The 19904-nt window shown below is 38.9% G+C and overlaps 1 protein-coding gene across 5 annotated transcripts in view; it reads right to left on the bottom strand.

Moving 5' to 3' along the window:
• The window catches only part of SLC10A7 (solute carrier family 10 member 7), a 258926-nt gene that overhangs the window by 70386 nt on the left and 168636 nt on the right, over positions 1-19904 (bottom strand). For all 5 annotated transcript variants that reach the window (XM_045466388.1, XM_045466382.1, XM_045466362.1 and 2 more), the window contains one exon: positions 1540-1575. In XM_045466388.1, coding sequence (XP_045322344.1) covers positions 1540-1575 — 36 coding nt within the window. The remainder of the gene's footprint in view (positions 1-1539; positions 1576-19904) is intronic.

The raw sequence follows: 19904 nt of genomic DNA, 5'->3' as shown, positions 1-19904 counted from the left end.
AGTCATGAGCCGAAACAAGGTCCCAGAGATTCCAGACCCCGAGATACCCAAAAGTGCTATCCTCGGTCTCGGCCCCACAGTTGTGGCTGTGACTTCTTCCCAGCTCGTCTTAAAAGCATCACATGAGTAAGGGATGCTACTCTTCTGCCATGGAAAAAACCTGGACCACAAAGCCATTTACTGTGCATTGGATTAGATGCTCAACTTTCTACTTGTCCTCCGACCCCACTGCAGGTGGTCGTCTCAGGCTGGCCTGCATCCTGTGCCTGTTGAGGGCTGCTCCTCCCAAATCGTGATCCAAGGTCTTAGAAAGAACACTGAGGGGTGATCCTAATTCCTCACATCTAGTGAGCAGGTAGGCACATACCCAGTTTTCTCTTCCGAATGAATGCAAAGCAATATTCGCTTCGATATTAATGTGACTCACTGCAAATTCTGAATTGATGAGATCCAAATTAATGAGGTTTGTTATGCTGAGGGAAGTGATCTGATGATTTGACTCTTTTTAACCTTGTCAGCATGGAGCTAGCATTTCAGAAGGGATGGGGGAAGCTAGGTTTATTACTTGAAGGTAATGTCTTTCATGAAAGATGCAGTATCCAACTGTTTAGTAGGGCATCTCTTCCTCTCCACTTCCTGCACAGCTTGTAAGAAATGAAGTCCCTCACACTATTACTCTAATTGAATTCCAACTTGGGTAATTACACTATAATTAAATAAATTTTCCCCATAGTTTTAATTCACTGACAAATAGTGCTAGTCAAACAGCTACATTTCACTCCCAGAAATGATCCCCAACTCCATTTCAGTGATGAGTGGAGTGATTTATATTTGGGAAATGTGTGTATGAAAAATGCACAGTTCATAAAATATTGTAGGTATCATTCATGATTACATATGCTTTTCTCAGCATGAGATAACATTAATTTCTATTATAATCTTTCATCTAATTTCTCATATGCATAGTGCCAAAAGAAATGACAGTTAATTAGCATTTCTTATTTTCAGAGCAATTTTGTTTAGTTAATCAGTAGCTTGTATTTTTTTATTTCTGGAGCACATTTCATTATCCCTGGCAGACAGACGAGGTAGGTGTTATTGTTTCCCATTCTACAGATGAAACAACTGAGGCAGTATTCCCCAAAGTAAGGAAGCCGGTTGCTACAAGCAATGGAACGTAAGCTTCCTCTGGTCCCCTGGTTCTATCAAACATTGGGTCACCAGCAATCACTTTAGTTCTAGCAGCAAGAAAATAAAGAGCACATATATATTTGTGCCCTGCATCACAGGTCATTAATTTGTAATAATTAATGATTCAGCCAGGAGTCAGAGGCCTAATCAGTGGATCATGAGAACACAGAGATTCTTTGTGTCTACATGTTATTATTTGGTACAGTTCAACTGGAGGAACAGTTCAAAACGTGAGGCAAAGTGGTGCAAAAGGGTTCAAATTTCAATTTTTTTCCCCTAATGGTCTCTCTTAATGGGTTGTAGGTGGCTTTTAATAAAAGATATTAAAGACAACATCAAAATACTCACAAAAAGCAGCAGAAGCAGGGGTGTTACAACGATGCCCTGAAAGAAATGAAAGAGATGATGATCATTTATCAGCCTGGAAAGCAGGACACTTTCTTTGCCATTTTAAACTCTGATGCATGGAAATGTTGATCCTTCTCACTCCCGTTTAATAAAATGGAGGTGATAAAGATGAGGGAGCCCCAGTCTTGGCTCTCCCTACCACAATGCCTTAGCATCTCTATTATAATTACTCATATTTGGCATCACTAAAAGTACCAGCGCCAATCTTCCTTAAACTCGTCTGCCCCTTTTAAGACTGAAGTTGCCTTCCATGTTATATATGGATCACTCGGGTGAAGCTGGCAAGCCTTCTCACTCCAAGGCTTTCAACTCTAACTTGGATAAAGTGCCCCCTTTCAAGAGAAGACAGGTGGTTCAGTCCCAGTTGGGGTCCTCTCCTGAGCAAAGACCACGTCAGTTGTGATGAATGAGATGTCGTGATTTTGTAATGTGAACCAATCTCCCCTAGGAAATGAGCTGGGATCTCAAAACTCATTTCACTTGATTAGACTCCATGTCTCCATGGTGGAAGGCAAGTCTTTCATCTAATTCAGCCACACAGGACCACCTCAGTCCCTCTGCCTCCCCTAGGCAGAAAGGAGCAAAAGATTTGTTTTCTGCAGTGACAGGAAACAGTTTGAGGCTGTTGTCAATAAGGCAGGATACAAGCTTTTAGGTTTCTTGAAGGTAAATCTTTAAAACTAGGTGTTTGAGTTGGGAGTTAACATGACAGGTTTCAGTTTTAGAGCAGCAGATGATTATTCGCACCTCTTAGTTCTTCCTTTATCTCTCAGCACTTCATTATGATTTATACAAGAAAAAGCATTTCATATTTTTATTAATGAATTCTACTTGGAACTTTAGTATTCCAAAGAGCCTGTTTGTGTGTGTGTGTGTGTGTGTGTGTGTGTGTATGTGTGTGTGTGTGTGTGTGTATTGTGTGTGTATGAGAAAGAGACAGACAGAGACTATACTGTGGCCAGGATCTAGGTCTGGGACCATTTCATTACGTCTGGAAAAAAAGTCCTTTTGGTATTTATATGAAATCCTTTCATCATTATAGTAACTAAATTCTTTTGGATGTGGCCCAGGAGAGACCGGCTTACCTTATATGAATATTGCTACTATGACTTTCTTAGTCATATACCACATGTGAAGATTCACCCATGAGCTTGTTTTATTGTTAAATAATAGAATAAATGACTCTTTATTGAGCAAACATTTGCAGTTGGCAATAAGGAATACATTTTTTTTTTAATTTTTTTTTTTTCAACGTTTATTTATTTTTGGGACAGAGAGAGACAGAGCATGAATGGGGGAGGGGCAGAGAGAGAGGGAGACACAGAATCGGAAACAGGCTCCAGGCTCTGAGCCATCAGCCCAGAGCCCGACGCGGGGCTCGAACTCACGGACCGCGAGATCGTGACCTGGCTGAAGTCGGACGCTTAACCGACTGCGCCACCCAGGCGCCCCAAGGAATACATTTTAAGTATCATATTTTTAATCTGTTTGCTAAAATATGTGTTGGGGCTTATCAACTCCATTAGTGTCTATGAAACAGGCTCTCATCAGCACGTTTAGGAGAGCTAGGTGTGGAAAATAGCAAAGGAATTTTGAAGAGCTACTGTCCTTCAATGATATGGAATGTACTCAGACTTTAGGAGGAACTACAGACTTCACTAGGCCACGTGGAAATGAAAGTATCTGGCTGTTTCAGTCTACGGGGGAGCCATTTGATTTTAAGTCAATTCGTTTAAACATTTATTGAATGTCCACTTACATGCCAGCACTGTTCCATTAATTAGAAGAATTAGAGGGGACTGATCTGGCAGAAAGGAAAATAAGGATATTCCAGAAAGAAGGAAGGGAATTCGCAAAGCTGTAAAAAGTTGAGCAGGTTGGTAAGTAAAGTATGAAGTGGGCGTTTCAGAGACCAGGTCACCAAAGACTTTGTGGCCAGAAGAGGGAGTTCAGAGTTGATCCCATCAACAATGGCAAACTACTGAAGAATGTCAGCAAAGGTACAATGAGGTGGTAAATAATTTAGCATATGGAGAATAAACTGGACTTAGCTTATAAGCTAACCAGTTTTACCTTTGTTATGTATCAATTCACTCACATCCAGATAAAAGAAAATAAAAATATTAATGTTAATTATGAAACACCAATAACACTAGTAACACTTCTAAGAAACAAGGTATGGTATCTGTGACAGGATAAGAATTTTCAACTAGGAGGAAGGCTGAGCACTGTCACCTCTCTGAGGACAACTGTCTCATATGGAGGAGGTGGAGCCACAAGGGTGTCGTATAGTACATGGGGACCCACGTTCTTCCTGGTGACCGCTTAATTTCCCACAGTAGAATAGTAACAGTAGGAGTAACAATACAGGACTATCAATAGTATTTTGCTTTCAGCACTTTCACGCAACACATTTTTTTTATTTTTTATTAAAAAAAATGTTTTTAGTGTTTATTTTATTTTTGATAGTGAGAGAGACAGAGCGTGAGCAGGGGAAGGGCAGAGAGAGAGGGAGACGCAGAATCCAAAGCAGGCTCCAGGCTGCGAACTCCGAGCTGTCAGCACAGAGCCCTATGCGGGCATGAACCCACAGGCCATGAGATCATGACCTGAGCCGAAGTCGGACGCTTAACCTACTGGGCCACCCAGGCGCCCCTTATCAAGCACATTTTAAAATCTGACCTTCCCCGGTGCACCTGGGTGGCTCAGTCGGTTAAGTGTCCGACTTCAGCTCTGGTCATGATCTGGCGGTCTGTGGGTTAAAGCCCCGCATTGTGCTCTGTGCTGAAAGCTCAGAGTCTGGAGCCTGCTTTGGATTCTGCATCTCCCTCTCTCTCTCTCTGCCCCTCCCCTGCTCACGCTCTGTCTCTCTCTCTCCCAAAAATAAATAAGAAATGTTAATAAAAAAAAAAAATTAAAACCTGACCCTTCCCTATTGAAGGAGGTAGGGTACATAATAGTCCCATTTCATAGATTAGGAGACTGGGGTTGAGAAAAGTCAAGCAAATGGCCCGAAATCACACTGCAAATAAATAGCAAAAGGCAAAGCCTGGATTTGAGCCTGCTTTGCCCAATTCCAAACCCAGAACTGATTCCACTACACCACTGGTCCTCAGTGGCAGGTTTCAGCAGCCAGTACGGTTTTCCACAGAGTTCTGTTTAGGACATATGTGGAGTGATTAGTTGCAATATGATCTTGGTCTCAAGGTGATAAGCAATTCTTAAAGATGACTTTATTGTGGAAGGCAGTGCACTATTATCTGCAGATTTTCCTGCCTTAATATTTCAGCTGTATAGTTACCAACACACAAAAGTTTCTTTGCAGTTCTTCCAAAGACTTAAGCTGTTTGTTCCTAAAATATTAAAAATTTCCTAGCAAACAGGATGTATTTTCTAATTCTGGATTCAAGATTCCTTGTTACTTTCTCAAAAATGTTGTTCAATTTCATTAACTAAGATTGAATCGTTGTGCTGAAATCTTTTTTTCAACTGTACTAGGAAATGAATCAGTCACAACGCCACTAATCCCAGTAAGTGCACCGTTAAGTTTTAGTGAAGTCACTATAATAATTATCAAACTACTAATAGCCACCATCTACAGAGCACTGATCTACATCAATGCGGACTTCATGAATGTTATCTTCTGGAACCGTCACAACAAGCCTGGGAGGTAAGCACCATTATTATCCCCCTCTACTATGGAAGGAAACTAAGTCTCAGAGATACTGAGTGAAGTATGAAGAGGCAGTGCCAGGAATTCAATCTCCATCTCCCTGGCTCCACAGCCTGTGAGCCTGACTGGTGTAAATAAAACCTTTGCAGTTTTACCCTATTTCCTCAGGGTTATACTTTAAGAGGAAACCGGAGAGGAGCTTCAAACTCAGTATGTCTTTTTGATGACATGAAACAAATTGAGAAAGAAGCCTTTGTGTGACACGGTTGATACATTTTTTTCAAAGTCAGGTTTTTTACAAATATCAGTGGTAAAAAGGGTGAACTGAAAATGTAAACCGTAACAGCAACACTCATTGGAAGATGGAAAGTCAAATAAACACGTTATTTTCTCTTGGGTATGCAGAAGGCTCAATTTGATGGTCTCTTTTCTCTTTTCCAAGTAAATCCTATGCAAATGGATAAAACCAAAGAGGTGGTGGAGGAGCACTTCTAGCAAAAGATGTTACTCCCTCTGCTTGCAGATTCAAGGTCAAGACATAGTTTTAGCATCCTTGCAATTGGGAGGGAGTGTTAAGCTTTCTGATTGCAACACCTGAAGAAGTCAAGTCACAAAGTGACTGGCTTTGATTGTCTCTTTAAAAAAAACCTTCAGAAAATCCATTTACACCTCTGATGTGACTCACTGGGTGAATATATTTCAATGGCTTTAGTGGAAAGGAAAAAAAAAGTGTCAAATCTCAGACACTAAGATTTAGTCACATTAAATTATAAACCAAAAACAAAACCCAAATACAACAAAAACAACTGTAAATGCACCTTGCTCTCAGTTGTAGTACTAGCTAAAAAGGCAAAACTTAAGTGAATTATCATTTTTTAAACATAGAAAACGTTATCAAAAGGTTTTACTGCAACAACTATTGTGATTGCACAGAAACGAAAACTGACATGGTAGGTTTCTGTCTCCAGGATATTGAATGTTAAGTCTTGGAAAAGGTGCTTTTTATTTTTTAATTAAAAGGCAATAAATAACTCAATGTTTACAGAATGACAGAAACTCAGTTTTGCAAGGGATCTTAGACCTACCCTGGTCCAGTCCTCATCTGAAGTGTGACCCCCTCGGTCTCCCTCACTGGCTCACCAGTGAGGTGAGGCCATGATGGCTGTGCTTTTGCCAGAGAACCCACAGAGAGGCAATGTTCTTGTTCTGAAGACACACATTGACCTGGATGAAGCTTTTTCATAGCAGGGAAGCTCTTTCTTATAATTGATCCCACACCACCTCCCCTGTCTCCCTGTCTTCCTCTTGGAGCAACTTAAGGCACATCTCACCCCTCCTGCCTTGTGATGATCTTTGAACTGCTGCTTTGGAGTGATACCAATAAAATCTCTGCACTCTTCAACTACTTCCTCAAACCTGTATTTTCAGAATAATACTGAAGGGAGCAATGGGGTCCCCACACTAAGTTTCTTCAGGCTAAAAGTCCTTAGCCACACCTCCACCCCAACAGTGTTCCTCAGAGGGTAGGGTTTTGAGGCTTCTTACACATAATCTCATTCAGGTAAATATAAGAGTCCACAAAATTCGCTTAATGAAAATTGACCAAAACTTGGAAATGTCATCCTGGTGCATTGTCTCACAGGCCAATCCAAGGATTATTCAATTACCTAGAGAGACATACCTTTGTTTGGTTTTTGTTTACTACTGATTAGGGCTCAGAAATTACATGCTAACTTATAAAGTGTTGTCCAGTAGATTTAGAAATAATTTCCGTCTAGCAGAAAAAACAACCACCACAAAGGTTATGGTCTTATTACCCTATAGGTACTAGCCAGTTTTGTACTTAACATACCAAACTTATTTTGGTATTCTTTTCTGATGGATTATATCATCCCCACTTCTATAATCTTTTAGAAATCAACTTTATTATCCTGCTGGCTCCCTTATTACTCAGTTAAATAAATGTTTGACATGTGCTCATTCTATATGTTTTCAACTTTTGAAAATTCTACTTTGACAGCTCCTTTACTCTAAACCTTGAATTTAGGTTAATGCAAAGATCACTTTTTATTTTTTAAAGGATTAATGCCAACTAAAACTCCCAGGTTGTCTTCACATTTTGTCCTATGGTCAGTACACAGTGATATCTTAAAAAGTTACGGAGAAACTTATCCTTTAAGAATGAAATTATATTGGTGGCTAAGTTAGTTAAACGTCTAACTTCAGCTCAGGTCATGATCTCACGGTTCGTGGGTTCGAGCCCCGCATCAAGCTCCACGCTGGTGGTGCAGAGCCTGCTTGGGATTCTCGCTCTCTGGTCTCTCTCTGCCCTTCCCCGCTCATGCTTTCTCTCTCTCTCTCTCAAAATAAATAAATAAACTTTTTTAAAAAGAATGAAATTGTGTTGAGCCAATATGGAATGAGTTAGACTGGCCAATACATCCTAAGCAATACATTATAAAGTAGTGGTGGGAATTTTAGAGACATCCAAATTTAAACAAAATGGTCAAGATACATGGTCTCCAGAGAATATGACCTGATAAACATGAATGTCAGCGTAAATAACTGTATAAACTTCATAAACTAAAGAAAAAGGCATTAGAAGCCTAGCTGGAAAGAAAGTTGTGGTTGATTGGTGGGTAAGAGCCTCTTTCCTCTCCTCTGCCTGTATGTTCCTCTTTAAAACTGGACCTTCATAGAATAAATGCCTCAACATCCCCCAATTAAGCATTTCTCAGTATGTTCATCGCTCGGCCAGGAAAAGAAGGTATCCTAGCAGCTGACATGAGCATTCTGGTCTGTTCAGTTGGCACAGAACACTATAGTAAAGGCACCTGCATCAGACTACTTGAGCTGGAAAACACCAGTCACTAAAAACATTCAGTTAATTCTCTCTAATCTGAATCCATGTTTGCCAAGAAAATGTTGAATCATAACTTTGTTTTTCAAGTAGCATTTTTGATAGGAACAGAGCACAGTGGCTAGTTGACCCTAGGCTCCTAAAATACACCCATATTGAGGTACGCTAAACACAGTGAGTTTCTGGACCTGAAAAACTATGGATCTATTTCTGGATTGTGGTGACTCCATTTGAGCAATGTTACCCTATGAGGCCTTGCAGAAATGACAGCTGGCTCTTCTCAATGATGTACATTTAATTAAACAAACATTTACTGAGTGCTAGCCATGTATCAAACATCATGGGAGCTGAGGAGAAAAGGAGTCCAAAGTCTCCTAAACACTTAAAAAAAAAACTTCAGTCATTTTGAAGCGGACTTTTACATGAAGCTCTAGAAAATAGTTTCTGTAAACTCCTTGGCTTGTCTTTGAAGGCTATCTTGGAAGACCTTTGTTTTTTCTATCCTATTTTCTCCTCCTACAACCACTGGTGAGCATTGTTTATGTTACTAATGCACTTAGAATAATTTTTGTTTTTTCAAGCTATGTCTCTGATATGATATGTCCATATTTGATCTTTAATTTCCGCCATGGTCCTTGCCCATACAGAGTTCCCATTATAGAAAGCGGCTCTATCCATCCTTCTGTAACTTCAACACCTCTGTTGAGAGATACCTCTACCATCTTATTCCCAAGAGACTGAGGTTTCTTCAGACCAAAATTAAGGGTCTTATATATATTAAGTGTGGTTAGATTTGGCCTATTATCTTTTGAAATTTTGATCTGTCACTGATAAATTCAGCAAATACCTACTTAGTGACTACGGTGTCAGGCCCCATTAGATGAGGAATAGTGGTGAATGAGACATGCACAACTGATACCCTTGGTGCTTTACAGAAGACAGAAAAGCGATAATGATAAAATGGTGAGTGTTTACAATCACAATCTCAGCGTGCAATGAGAATGCTTAGCAGGTAGATGAGAGCAGTTCAGATGAGAACTGAAAGCAGAATAGGAGGGAGTCATGTCAAGAAGGCACAGCCCAGGAGAAGGGGCATGGAGAGAGAAAACATAGGGAGGGAGAAGGGGCTGTACAAAGGCTTTGGAGGCAAGAAGAACATCAAGAAACTGGAAGTAAAGGGCAGAGTGTGAGGAATGCCATGTGAGACATAAAGCTAGAAGCCAGATGGAGAAGGAAGGCCTAATAATCCATGGTAAGGAGTCTGGCTTCATTTCCAAGCAAAGGGAAGCCACTGAAAGAATTATGGAGGCATGGTTACAGGGGAAGGGCCTGGGACCAAGGGCTTGATGATATATATCTGTGTTTAGGTAGAAATCACTCTGGGTGTAGTTTAGAGAAGAGTTTAAAAGGCTGAAAAATTAAAAGAAGGGAGACTAACGAGGAGGCTCTTCAGTAACCCAGGCAGGAGTGGATTTAGGCTAAGGTGATGGAAGTTTAGTGATCACGACAGAGATATAACATACTCAAGAAGCAGTTGAAATGTAGATGGTAGATTAACTAAATATTGAGGGAGAGGTGATGATAAAAATCAAGGAGGGAGGGCCTCTCAGTCTTCTAAATGAAGTGATTTTTTGGCCCAAAGAGTGGCCACTTACTGTTCCACTCAGTAAAAGTGGAACAATTACTGAGCCACAGTAGAGTTGGGATATACAGATTAATTTTTCTTGGGGAACACGATGAATTTGAGGTGTCTACAAGGCCTTCAATTAGAGACACTTTAAGTAGTTGGATATATGGGACAGAAGCTCAGACTGGTGCGGACAGTGGCTACAGTTGAGGGATCCCTCACTATATAGTTGGTGGCTTACTATTACAGAGAAGATAAGAAGTTAAGGAATAGAGAATACATATTGAAGCTCAGAGGAGGCCTAGCAGAAAACAGCTGGAATGACTAGTGTGGAAGTTAAGCTGGAGTAGATTGAGCACTAAGAAGGAAGAAGAGAGAGAGAGAGAGAGACAGTTTGGATACTCTTTCAAGAAGTCTGGCTTGAAGAGGGGGAGAGAGATACAGCTATAACCTGAGGGAATATGAGGGAAAGGAAATTTGCTGGTGTTTGTTCTGTGGTTTGTTTGCTTTATTTTAGAAAGGAGAAGCTTGAGGATTTCCAAAATTCATAAAAAAGAACCCAAGCAGGCAGGAGAGTGGAGCTTTAGAGAATAGAAGGGAATGTATGTATTACCTGAAGGAGGAGGGGGCAGGGAAAGAGTCCCAGGGCACAGCTGCAGGGTTTAACTTCAGGAAGGAGGTGGGCTGACACCTCTTCATTGTAAAATGGGAGAGAAGGATACATTAGGTACAGATGAAGACAAACCTGTGTGTCCTTGATATTAGAAAGTTGAAGGAACTTCCATTTAAGGGCTTCTATTTTCTATATTAAGTAGGAGGTGTTTGAAGTGTTTTACCAAGCCAAGGGGGAGACAGGTTCAGGCAGAGGAAGTCAGTGACTGGAAACTGGTGCTATGACTAAAGGGAGTGGGTGTCTAAAATAGTGAAGGGGCTGGGATTTCACCATCCCGTGAAGTTAATAAGTTAGCTGGCCATCATTTCGTGGGTGCTGGAAGAAGACACATGACTCCTGGGTCAGAGCCACAGGACTGTATCACTCACAGGAAAGCAAGCAGCCTGAGCATCAGTTTCCCTCACCCCCAAGTCAAGTAGGGCTGTGCAAATGGGCTCAGATGGATGCCTGCCCTACAGTGGGTTGCATTACAGAAAAGGAATACTGAGTTTAGGGAATCCAAAGTTTTTAAAATGGACAGAAAGCATGCCTACCTTTTGCTCTAGAGGGGAATACTATCTTTATCTTTCCGAGGCAGTGAGCAAACCTGCCATTTTCTCCAGAGGGAGATGCTATTTCTATCTTTCAAGGCCATTCACTATAGAAACATCCCTGAAAAGATAGTTGAGAACAAAGGTCCATCAGTGTCTCCAATCACAAGATGTACAGAAATGTGAGAGACGTGTGGAGGACGGTCTTCCAACAGAGGAAATTTCCAGCAGGCCAAACCAGTTCATACTGGTCATCTCAACAGTTGAGCTATCAAGCTCATTATTGCTCCCTTCAAACATCATCATGTATACAGTAAAATGATAATTAGATAATCATTTTTAAGTGACCAGAAAAACTTCTCCAAGATGACATTGATCCTCTAACATTCCTTGGACACTATGATTAAAATAAGTAAGAGTTTAACCAACTGAACTGACTTCCAACTCATAATTCACTCTCTCTCTCTCTCTCTTCTTAAATTGGAAACTTTGCTAAGTTTATGTTTGAAATCTAGATCCTCGCTAGACTGTACTGTGGTCTACGGACCAGCAGCACTGGCCTCAAGTGAAAGCTTGTCAGGAATTGCTGAGCGTCAGAGCCCATCCCAGACCTACCATGTCGTCATCTGCATTTTTAACAAAACTTCCAGTATATTTGTAGACACATTAAAATTCAAAAAGAACTGATTTAGGGTCTACAGCAGGGGTAGGCAAACTTTTCTGTACAGGGCCAGATAACAATTATTTCAGGTTTTGCTGGCCATACAGACTGTTACAATTAGCCAACTGTGCTACTACGGCTTGAAAGCGACCAAAGTTAACAAGTAAATAAATGGGCATGGTCAAATTTGGCCCACGGGCTGTAGTTGAGACCCCTGCTCTAAACTGTTTTTGGGTTAGCAGTTATATTTTATTTTATTTTATTTTTAATTTTTTTTTAAACGTTTATTTATTTTTGAGACAGAGAGAGACAGAGCATGAACGGGGGAGGGTCAGAGACAGAGGAAGACACAGAATCTGAAGCAGGCTCCAGGCTCTGAGCTGTCAGCACAGAGCCCGACGCGGGGCTCGAACTCACAGACTGGGAGATCGTGACCTGAGCCGAAGTCGGACACTTAACCGACTGAGCCACCCAGGCGCCCCAGCAGTTATATTTTAAAAAAGCAGTAAGCAAGTGTAACAAGCATTTACTTTTAATAACTTAGTGTCTGGTGAACCCACGCCAGTTTCTAAACATCACAGCATGTTCCTCTGTAACTGCTTATACCACACTACTTAATTGCCCATTCTTTAATTTTTCTCTAGACTGAAAACAAAATTACCAGTTAATAGCGTGTAAAATCTACTTTCTTCTCCTTTTTGATATTTGCAGTGACATTTGCACATGCCCAGCTGCTGATTCTACCCCTTTTCTTTATGATTTCTCAAAGATGGCGATTCAGCAATCTCAAATGTTAGTTTTCTCAGGACCCCGTGAAGTAATTTGTCTGGGTCAGAAGATAGAGTCTGCTTATCTTGGGCCTCCTTTCCTTTTGCCAATATTTACTTTACCATTTCTAATCTGAAGACTATTCTCTTTGCCAAAGATGATGGAAGCAAAGGGAAGGGCCAAGCAGAAGGGGGACGAATAAATAGCAGGATGCTGAATCGTAGGCAGAATGTGTGGAGGTAAGGGCCCTAATATCCAGAGCTGTATGAGAAAAGAGATCAACACAAGAGCAGAAAAGGGAAATAACACATACATCGCTAGTTAGAATAGAGTGATAGATGTTAAAAGCTGAAAAACAGTGTTCAAACTCATGATTTTTCTGTTTACTTTTTAGCTGAAAAAGTAAATCCTCTTTTCAGACTATGTAAACTCATAGACTTGTATTAAAACTATGAACTATTGTTTTTTTCTACCTAAATTAGGAGTAATACAGACAATCTGAAATTCAATTAAAGCCTAAACTGAGATGCACGTGGGAATTTTCAAGAACCTTTCATATAAATGTTTTCCACATTTATAGATTTAACATGCAATAAATACTTTTCCAAAGAAGCCTCTTAAAAATGCTTATTTGTAGAGTATAGATCGGATCAAAGAGGTGGCAAAGGAAAGTAAGTCAAAATTTCTCATTTGATGACACAAGCTTTCATAGCTGAGCAGTGATTTGTCAAGGTTCAATCTGGCCTGCAGGCCCCCACTGTGGGCATACAGCTGCCATCTGGTGTGTCGTGCTTTTCTTTTCCCTGGGAATACATGTGGCAGTCTATTAAGGACCAGCAGCAGCACAACCAGCATTATATACGAGAAGCCCAGCTCTCTTCAAATGTCAGGAGGATGGTTCCACATTACCCAATGGTCAGCCAAGTTTCCTGAATCTTATACATAGGAGCTAGTAGTGTTTCTTGTTTAAAAAATTTTTTTTTTTACATTTATTTATTTTTGAGAGACAGAGTACAAGTGGGGGAGGAACAGAGAAAGAATGAGACACAGGATCCGAAGCAGGCTCCAGGCTCTGAGCTGTCAGCACAGAGCCCGACGTGGGGCTCGGACCCACAAACCATGAGATCATGACCTGAGCGAAATCAGATGCTTCACTGACTAAGCCACCCAGGCGCCCTGTATTTCTTGCTTTAAATCACTGCTTTGGTGACACCAAATATTACCATCATGACAACAGCCAACATTTATTAATGTAAATTATGCACTAGGAGCTGTGCTATGTGCTTCACAGACAACACCTAATTTTAAATTCCAATAAGTAAACTGATTGTCCCAATTTTATAGGTGAGAAATGAGAAACTTATAGATGAGACTATGGCTAAGCTGTAGGAAGTACAAGCAGGCAGAACCCGAGCCAAAGAAATAAGAATAACGGTTGAGAGGTCAAGAGATGGTCCAAGGGGAGGAAAAGTTGTTAGAAAGGAAAAAATAGAGCAAAGGAGGAAGTAGGAAACTTAAAAAGATATTCAGGAAATGGATGGTAGGAAACCAATGTAAAATATGTAATATAGGGGCACCTGGGTGACTCAGTCTGTTAAGTGTCCGACTTTGACTCAGGTCATGATCTCATGGTTCATGAGCTTGAGCCCGGAGCCTGGTTCTGCACTGACAACGCGGTGCCTGCTTCAGATTCTCCATCTCATTCTCTCTCTCTCTCTCTCTCTCTCTCTCTCTCTCTGCCCTCCCCTGCTCATGTTCTCTCTCTCTCAAAAATAAACATTACAAAAGAAAAAAATCTATAATATAAATTAAAAATGGGTTCAAAGATTCCAAATACAATCTGCCAGTGGTGTAGGAATATATGAAAAGAATGCTTCAAGGAACTCTCTCAGGCCACGAGAATAGCACTGAATATTTATTACCCATTGACTTAAAAGATTTAATGTGTATCCGCCATTTGGCTCATTGATGCCTTTAATAGAACAGTACCCTTGGCATGTATGAGGTACTCAATATATTTTTTGCTGAACAAGTGAATGAATGTGTATCCACAAATGCTTCTTTCAGGGAATAGCATATCCATTTGATAAGAAACACACACTTTCTGAAATGCTTTAGAACTCTTATGTCTGTAATAAGAAGAAGACTAGCTGACATTTACTGAATGCCTACTCTGTAGGATTCCAGAACTGTTCTGTGCTCTTCATATGTACTAACTCATTCAATTCTCACCACAAGCCTACGAGAAAGGCACCACTATGATTCCCACTGTACAGAGGAGAAAAGGGAGATATACGGACAGAAGAACTATACAGAATTCCCAAGCAGGAAGTGACAGAATGGTAAGCAAGCAAAGCATCTGTCTCCAGAATCCACGGTCCCTCCCAATCATGTGTTTACATAGTGATTAGGAGTTCTTTGAGAAGTTAGAAATTGCAGAGAATTCTTTTTTAAAAAAATATTTATTCGTTTTAGAGACAGAGAGAGAGAAACAGAGAGCATGCACAAGCAGGGGGAGGGGCAGAAAGAGGGTGTGGAAGTGGGCTCTGCGCTGACAGCTGCAAGCCCAGTGTGGGGCTTGAACCCACAAACCATGAGATCATTACCTGAGCTGAAGTCAGATGCTCAACCGACTGAGCCACACAGGTACCCCAGAGATATCAGGGATTTCTAGCTAAAAGGAATCTCCAGAATAATTTGCTATCTCACTTTACAGATTACAAAAGTTGAGGCCCAAGAAGGCTGGCTGTAACTTTCACCTACAGCCTCAGAGTTAGTTGGAAACATTAGGAAAGAGACAGTAAGTGGCTTGAATTCCCTGCCCACTTCTTCATGCTGCCTCCTATAAGTCAGCTGAATAGAGAAAAACTCACATATAGAAGACCTAAAAACTATCACTCAACACTATATTATTTATCATACGTATCAAGCAAAAAAAGACATAGAAAATAAAGTTAGAACAGGTGTTACTTTCCTCCCAAAAAGGCTCATGAATTTCGAGCAAGGCTATGGGAGAACATTTGTGCAAAATTCTGCAAAAGCAGGAAGAGATGTGGGGATTGGAGGAGAGGGAAAGTACGAGGTCAGTGAGGATAGAGAAAGGAGGCAATGAAAAGTGATCTGTGGAGATTTGGGGAAAGGGCTTTTAATGATTGCCTCTGGATGTTAAAGTAAACATATGGAATAATTATACATTGATTTTCTTTTAAATACGGCATTCAAAAGAACAGTGTAATCAAAACTAGAGTTTAGACTTACAGCTTGTTTACAAACGACAAACAAAGAAACAAAAAAACCAGCCTATGTCTACACATGTGAAATGAGTGGGTTTGGCACAGGTCATCCATTCCTTTTGGATGCGTCTAAATGACAGCACACACCGCCGTTAGATCTAGCTGCTACGATCAATACCGAGTGTAATGATGGACACAATGAATGGAGACAGCTGCACTCCACTTGCCTTGTCTCATATATCAATGGTCTGCTTTACTCTGGTTTTTATAATATTCCTTAGCTAAAAGCCATTCCTACAGCTTAGAAAACTGGCCCTGAACTTTGTGATTCAGAGAGGCATGAGGTGGGAGAGGTGGGGGAACTTACCAAGGGTCCTAATGAAGGCCTGCTCTTCACATGAACATCTTTAGTCTGCAAGCCCTCTCAACCCTACCAAGGCAGAGGCAGTAGGATTCTGATATTCAAGCTGACTTTTAGGAGTCATCTTTCCCAACTCACCCCCCACCATCAACATGTACTTTTAACAGGTTTCTCCTAAGTAACATGTTTATTTTTGTATCAGTGGGCAGGAAAGGAAAAACATACAATGTGATATTGGGGTCTGAACAAGATGGATCCTAGATCCTGAAACTCTCTAGGCCAGTGCTACCCAAAGCATGGCAGAATTCCTAGAGGGAGAAGGAAAAAACAATGATGAAGTGAGGAAGAACACTCTCTTATCATTTTATTACAGCTGGTAAACAGACGTTGTCATATTATGATCATGTGCTTTTTCTGGTATAAAAAGTTCAGTAATTAATACAAGTAAATCACGTCTACAAAATTGAATTTCATCTCATAACCCAGGAAAATGCAAAGGAGCTAGCTTGAAATTTTTTTAGTGCTTAGACTCTTATACCCCAAATTCCCAGGGTAAATTGCTAAAGAGGGTCCTCATTTTTGGCTACATAATTATGTACAGCTAATTCCTCTTCATGTTTCACCAAAGACTCATTCCTACACAATTACTTCTGGATCAACACTATTGGGTGTTGCCACTAAAGTGTTTTTAAGAAGGAGGGGTGCCTGGCTCAGTCAGTAGAGCATGTAATTCTTGATCTTTGGGGTTGTAAGTTCAAGACCCATGTTGGGTGTAGAGATTGCTTAAAAAAATAAAATCTTTAAAAAAAAGAGTTTTTAAGAAGGAATAGCCAATGTTTCTACTCAGAAACGACTGTAAGTATGTTCATATCAGATATTTATTTTTAAATGTCCTCTGCTAACCACTTCTATATCTTTGGAACTAAAAAGTACCAGAGAGCAAGAAGTGATTATCTGGTAAATTACACCAATGAATTTAAGAGTCTTTAAGAAAATTGAAAATCTATGTCAATATAATTTTTCTAGTTGCCCAGTAGAGGGCAACTTCTACACACTTTGACAGCTAAAAAAAAAAAAAAAAATCTATGCACACCACATCAGTAAGACCCACTGTTATGTTTAAAATAAAACAATACAGTTATGTCTGTGAATGGATTTTCACTAACAGGTAGCTATAAAATGTCATGAAATTTTAAATATGTAATTAGGAATTGAGTATAATTAACAATGAGTAATTAGCATTTTATTATTAATATAAGTGTTATTGCAGGAACTTTAAAGTGGCAACCATTTAGGTCACAATGATAGAATTATCAGTAACTGAAATATAAAAGGCAAATGGTGAGAGCAGTGTTCTTTAGTAAACATTTATTTATTTATTTATTTATTTATTTATTTATTTAACATTTATTTATTATTGAGAGACAGAGACTCACAGAGCGTGAGCAAGGGAGGGGTAGAGAGAGGGGGAGACACAGAATCTAAAGTAGGCTCCAGGCTCTGAGCTGTCAGCACAGAGCGAGATGCGGGGCTCAAACTCACAAACTGCAAGATCATGACCTGAGCCGAAGTCGGTGGCTTAACCAACTGAGCCACCCAGGCGCCCCCTTTAGTAAACATTTTGACTGAATTTCATTATGACCGAGTTCCAAATACAGCTAATGTGAATGCATAAAGTCTTATTAAGAACAGACCAAAAAAAGGCCATAACACAAATATCTCAGAGTATAACTGAATGCTTTTGTTATTAAGGATCTTGAAATAACACTTATCAGTTTTCATGTTTTAAATGGCATCAGATAGAAGAATGTAACCATATATATATATATATATATATATATATATATATATGTGTGTGTGTGTGTGTGTGTGTGTATATATATATATATACATACCATATATATGTATATATACACACCATATATATATATATATATATATAGAGAGAGAGAGAGAGAGAGAGAGAGAGGGAGAGAGAGAAGGAGAGAGTAAATTTCTACTATAATACATCTCCTTAATATAGATTTGGACACAATATGATTTGTTCTTATTCACTCACTCATTCAACACTTATTTACTGAGCATTTATTATGTGCCAGATACTATTCTAGAAGTAAAGGATACAGTGTGACAAATCTGACAACATTCTCTACCTTACTGGAGTTTATACTTCCCATAATTAAAAATAATGTGTCATAAAGCCTTCTGAAAAGATAGATCTAAAACACAGATGCTTACCATGTCTCATACCGCTAGTTTCTTTTTTTATTATTAAAAAAGGCTTTGTTTTTATTACAAAGAAATAATACAAGGAAAAATGAAATGGTTCATAATTTAATACTCAAAGAACTCTTGCTGATAGTAAATAATGTAATACGTGAATGTAATTGGAAAATTTTAATTGTATAGAAAAATAAATACTGAAAAGTAAAATTTTCTAGTACCTCACTCACCTCCAGAAATGTTAACAGCTTCCTGTGACTCCCTCCAGAAAAGAAAATAATTTATCAGTATTCATCCATCTATCCATCCCTCTACCCACTCATTCATCCATCTATCTTTCTTAAATTGTTCAAATGTATACAGTTTTCTTAAGAGAATCGTACTCGACACAGTATTTTGCACATAGCTTTATTTTTCTCACTTCATTGCACTTCTTGGAGTGCTTTCCATGAAAGAATATATAAGTGTACCTCATTCTTTTAGTTGACTCATTTTATTTTTTTTAACGTGTTAAGTATTTTATAACATTCCATCTCTAAATACCTCAAATTCTAGTTTGAAAAGAGATTATACAATTTTGTCTGAAATTGATAAGAACTGTGGTATGTGGTGTTAATTAGTATAGTTTAATCTATGAAGACTGGGAATTCATGAACTTCAAAAAGAAGCCCGGAAAAATGACCCTTAATGTATTATAGAGCAGAAAATTAAAAAAATAAAAGGAATCAGCAGCTGTTTTGGATGAAAAAGCTTACCAATAACTCCATGAGATCACATACGATGTAACAATTTTCTAAGGAGTATCTTTGGTTGTGAACTAGAAATATTAGTAAAAATTTTTTACTAGTAAATTTTTATAATACTTCTGTTATAAAATCAACATTTAAAATTTCCACTTAAAGTTTTTAATTGAACATATAAGTATTACTTTCTCTTATTCTGTTTTTAATACTGCTTAAACCCCATGTTTACTTCAGTGCCATATTGGATATTAAAATATGATCAGAATTTTTAAATTGACAAAAATATTATGCAAAATAAAATACAGAGCACTAGGTGGTGCTGTGGGACCTTCCAGATAAACCAATGTTGCAAAGTTCACTAGATAAATTAGTTGTGGAGCTGATTCTGTATATTTAAATGTACATTAAATACTGTTTCTAGATAAACCAATGCTATGTAAATAATGAAAATGAACAATGCAAAAAGCAAGTTTTGATAGATGACCTCAGGAAGACATGACCCCTTTTATAATTACAAACCTTAACTCCTATGTTAGGCTGTTTAAACATAATTATATAACAAATGTCACTTTTGAGGCATGCTTCTCAATTAATTGATATTTTTCACCTGTCCTAATGGCATTTTTTCATAAGTCCAAGAGTAAAAAACCTAAGAATTATATATTCTTGTCAAATAATTTTCTATTAAATATCTATTAAAAATAATGTGTCATAAAGCCTTCTGAAAAGATAGATCTAAAACACAGATGCTTACCGTGTCTCATACTGCTAGTTTCTTTTTTTATTATTAAAAAAGCCTTTGTTTTTATTACAAAGAAATAATACAAGGAAAAATGAAATGGTTCATAATTTAATACTCAAAGAACTCTTGCTGACATTAAATAATGTAATACGTGAATGTAATTGGAAAAATTTTAATTGTATAGAAAAATAAATACTGAAAAGTAAAATTT

This window comes from Leopardus geoffroyi, chromosome B1 (assembly GCF_018350155.1).
Source record: "Leopardus geoffroyi isolate Oge1 chromosome B1, O.geoffroyi_Oge1_pat1.0, whole genome shotgun sequence".
Lineage (NCBI taxonomy): Eukaryota > Metazoa > Chordata > Mammalia > Carnivora > Felidae > Leopardus > Leopardus geoffroyi.
This window is presented reverse-complemented; position numbering and strand designations above follow the sequence as displayed.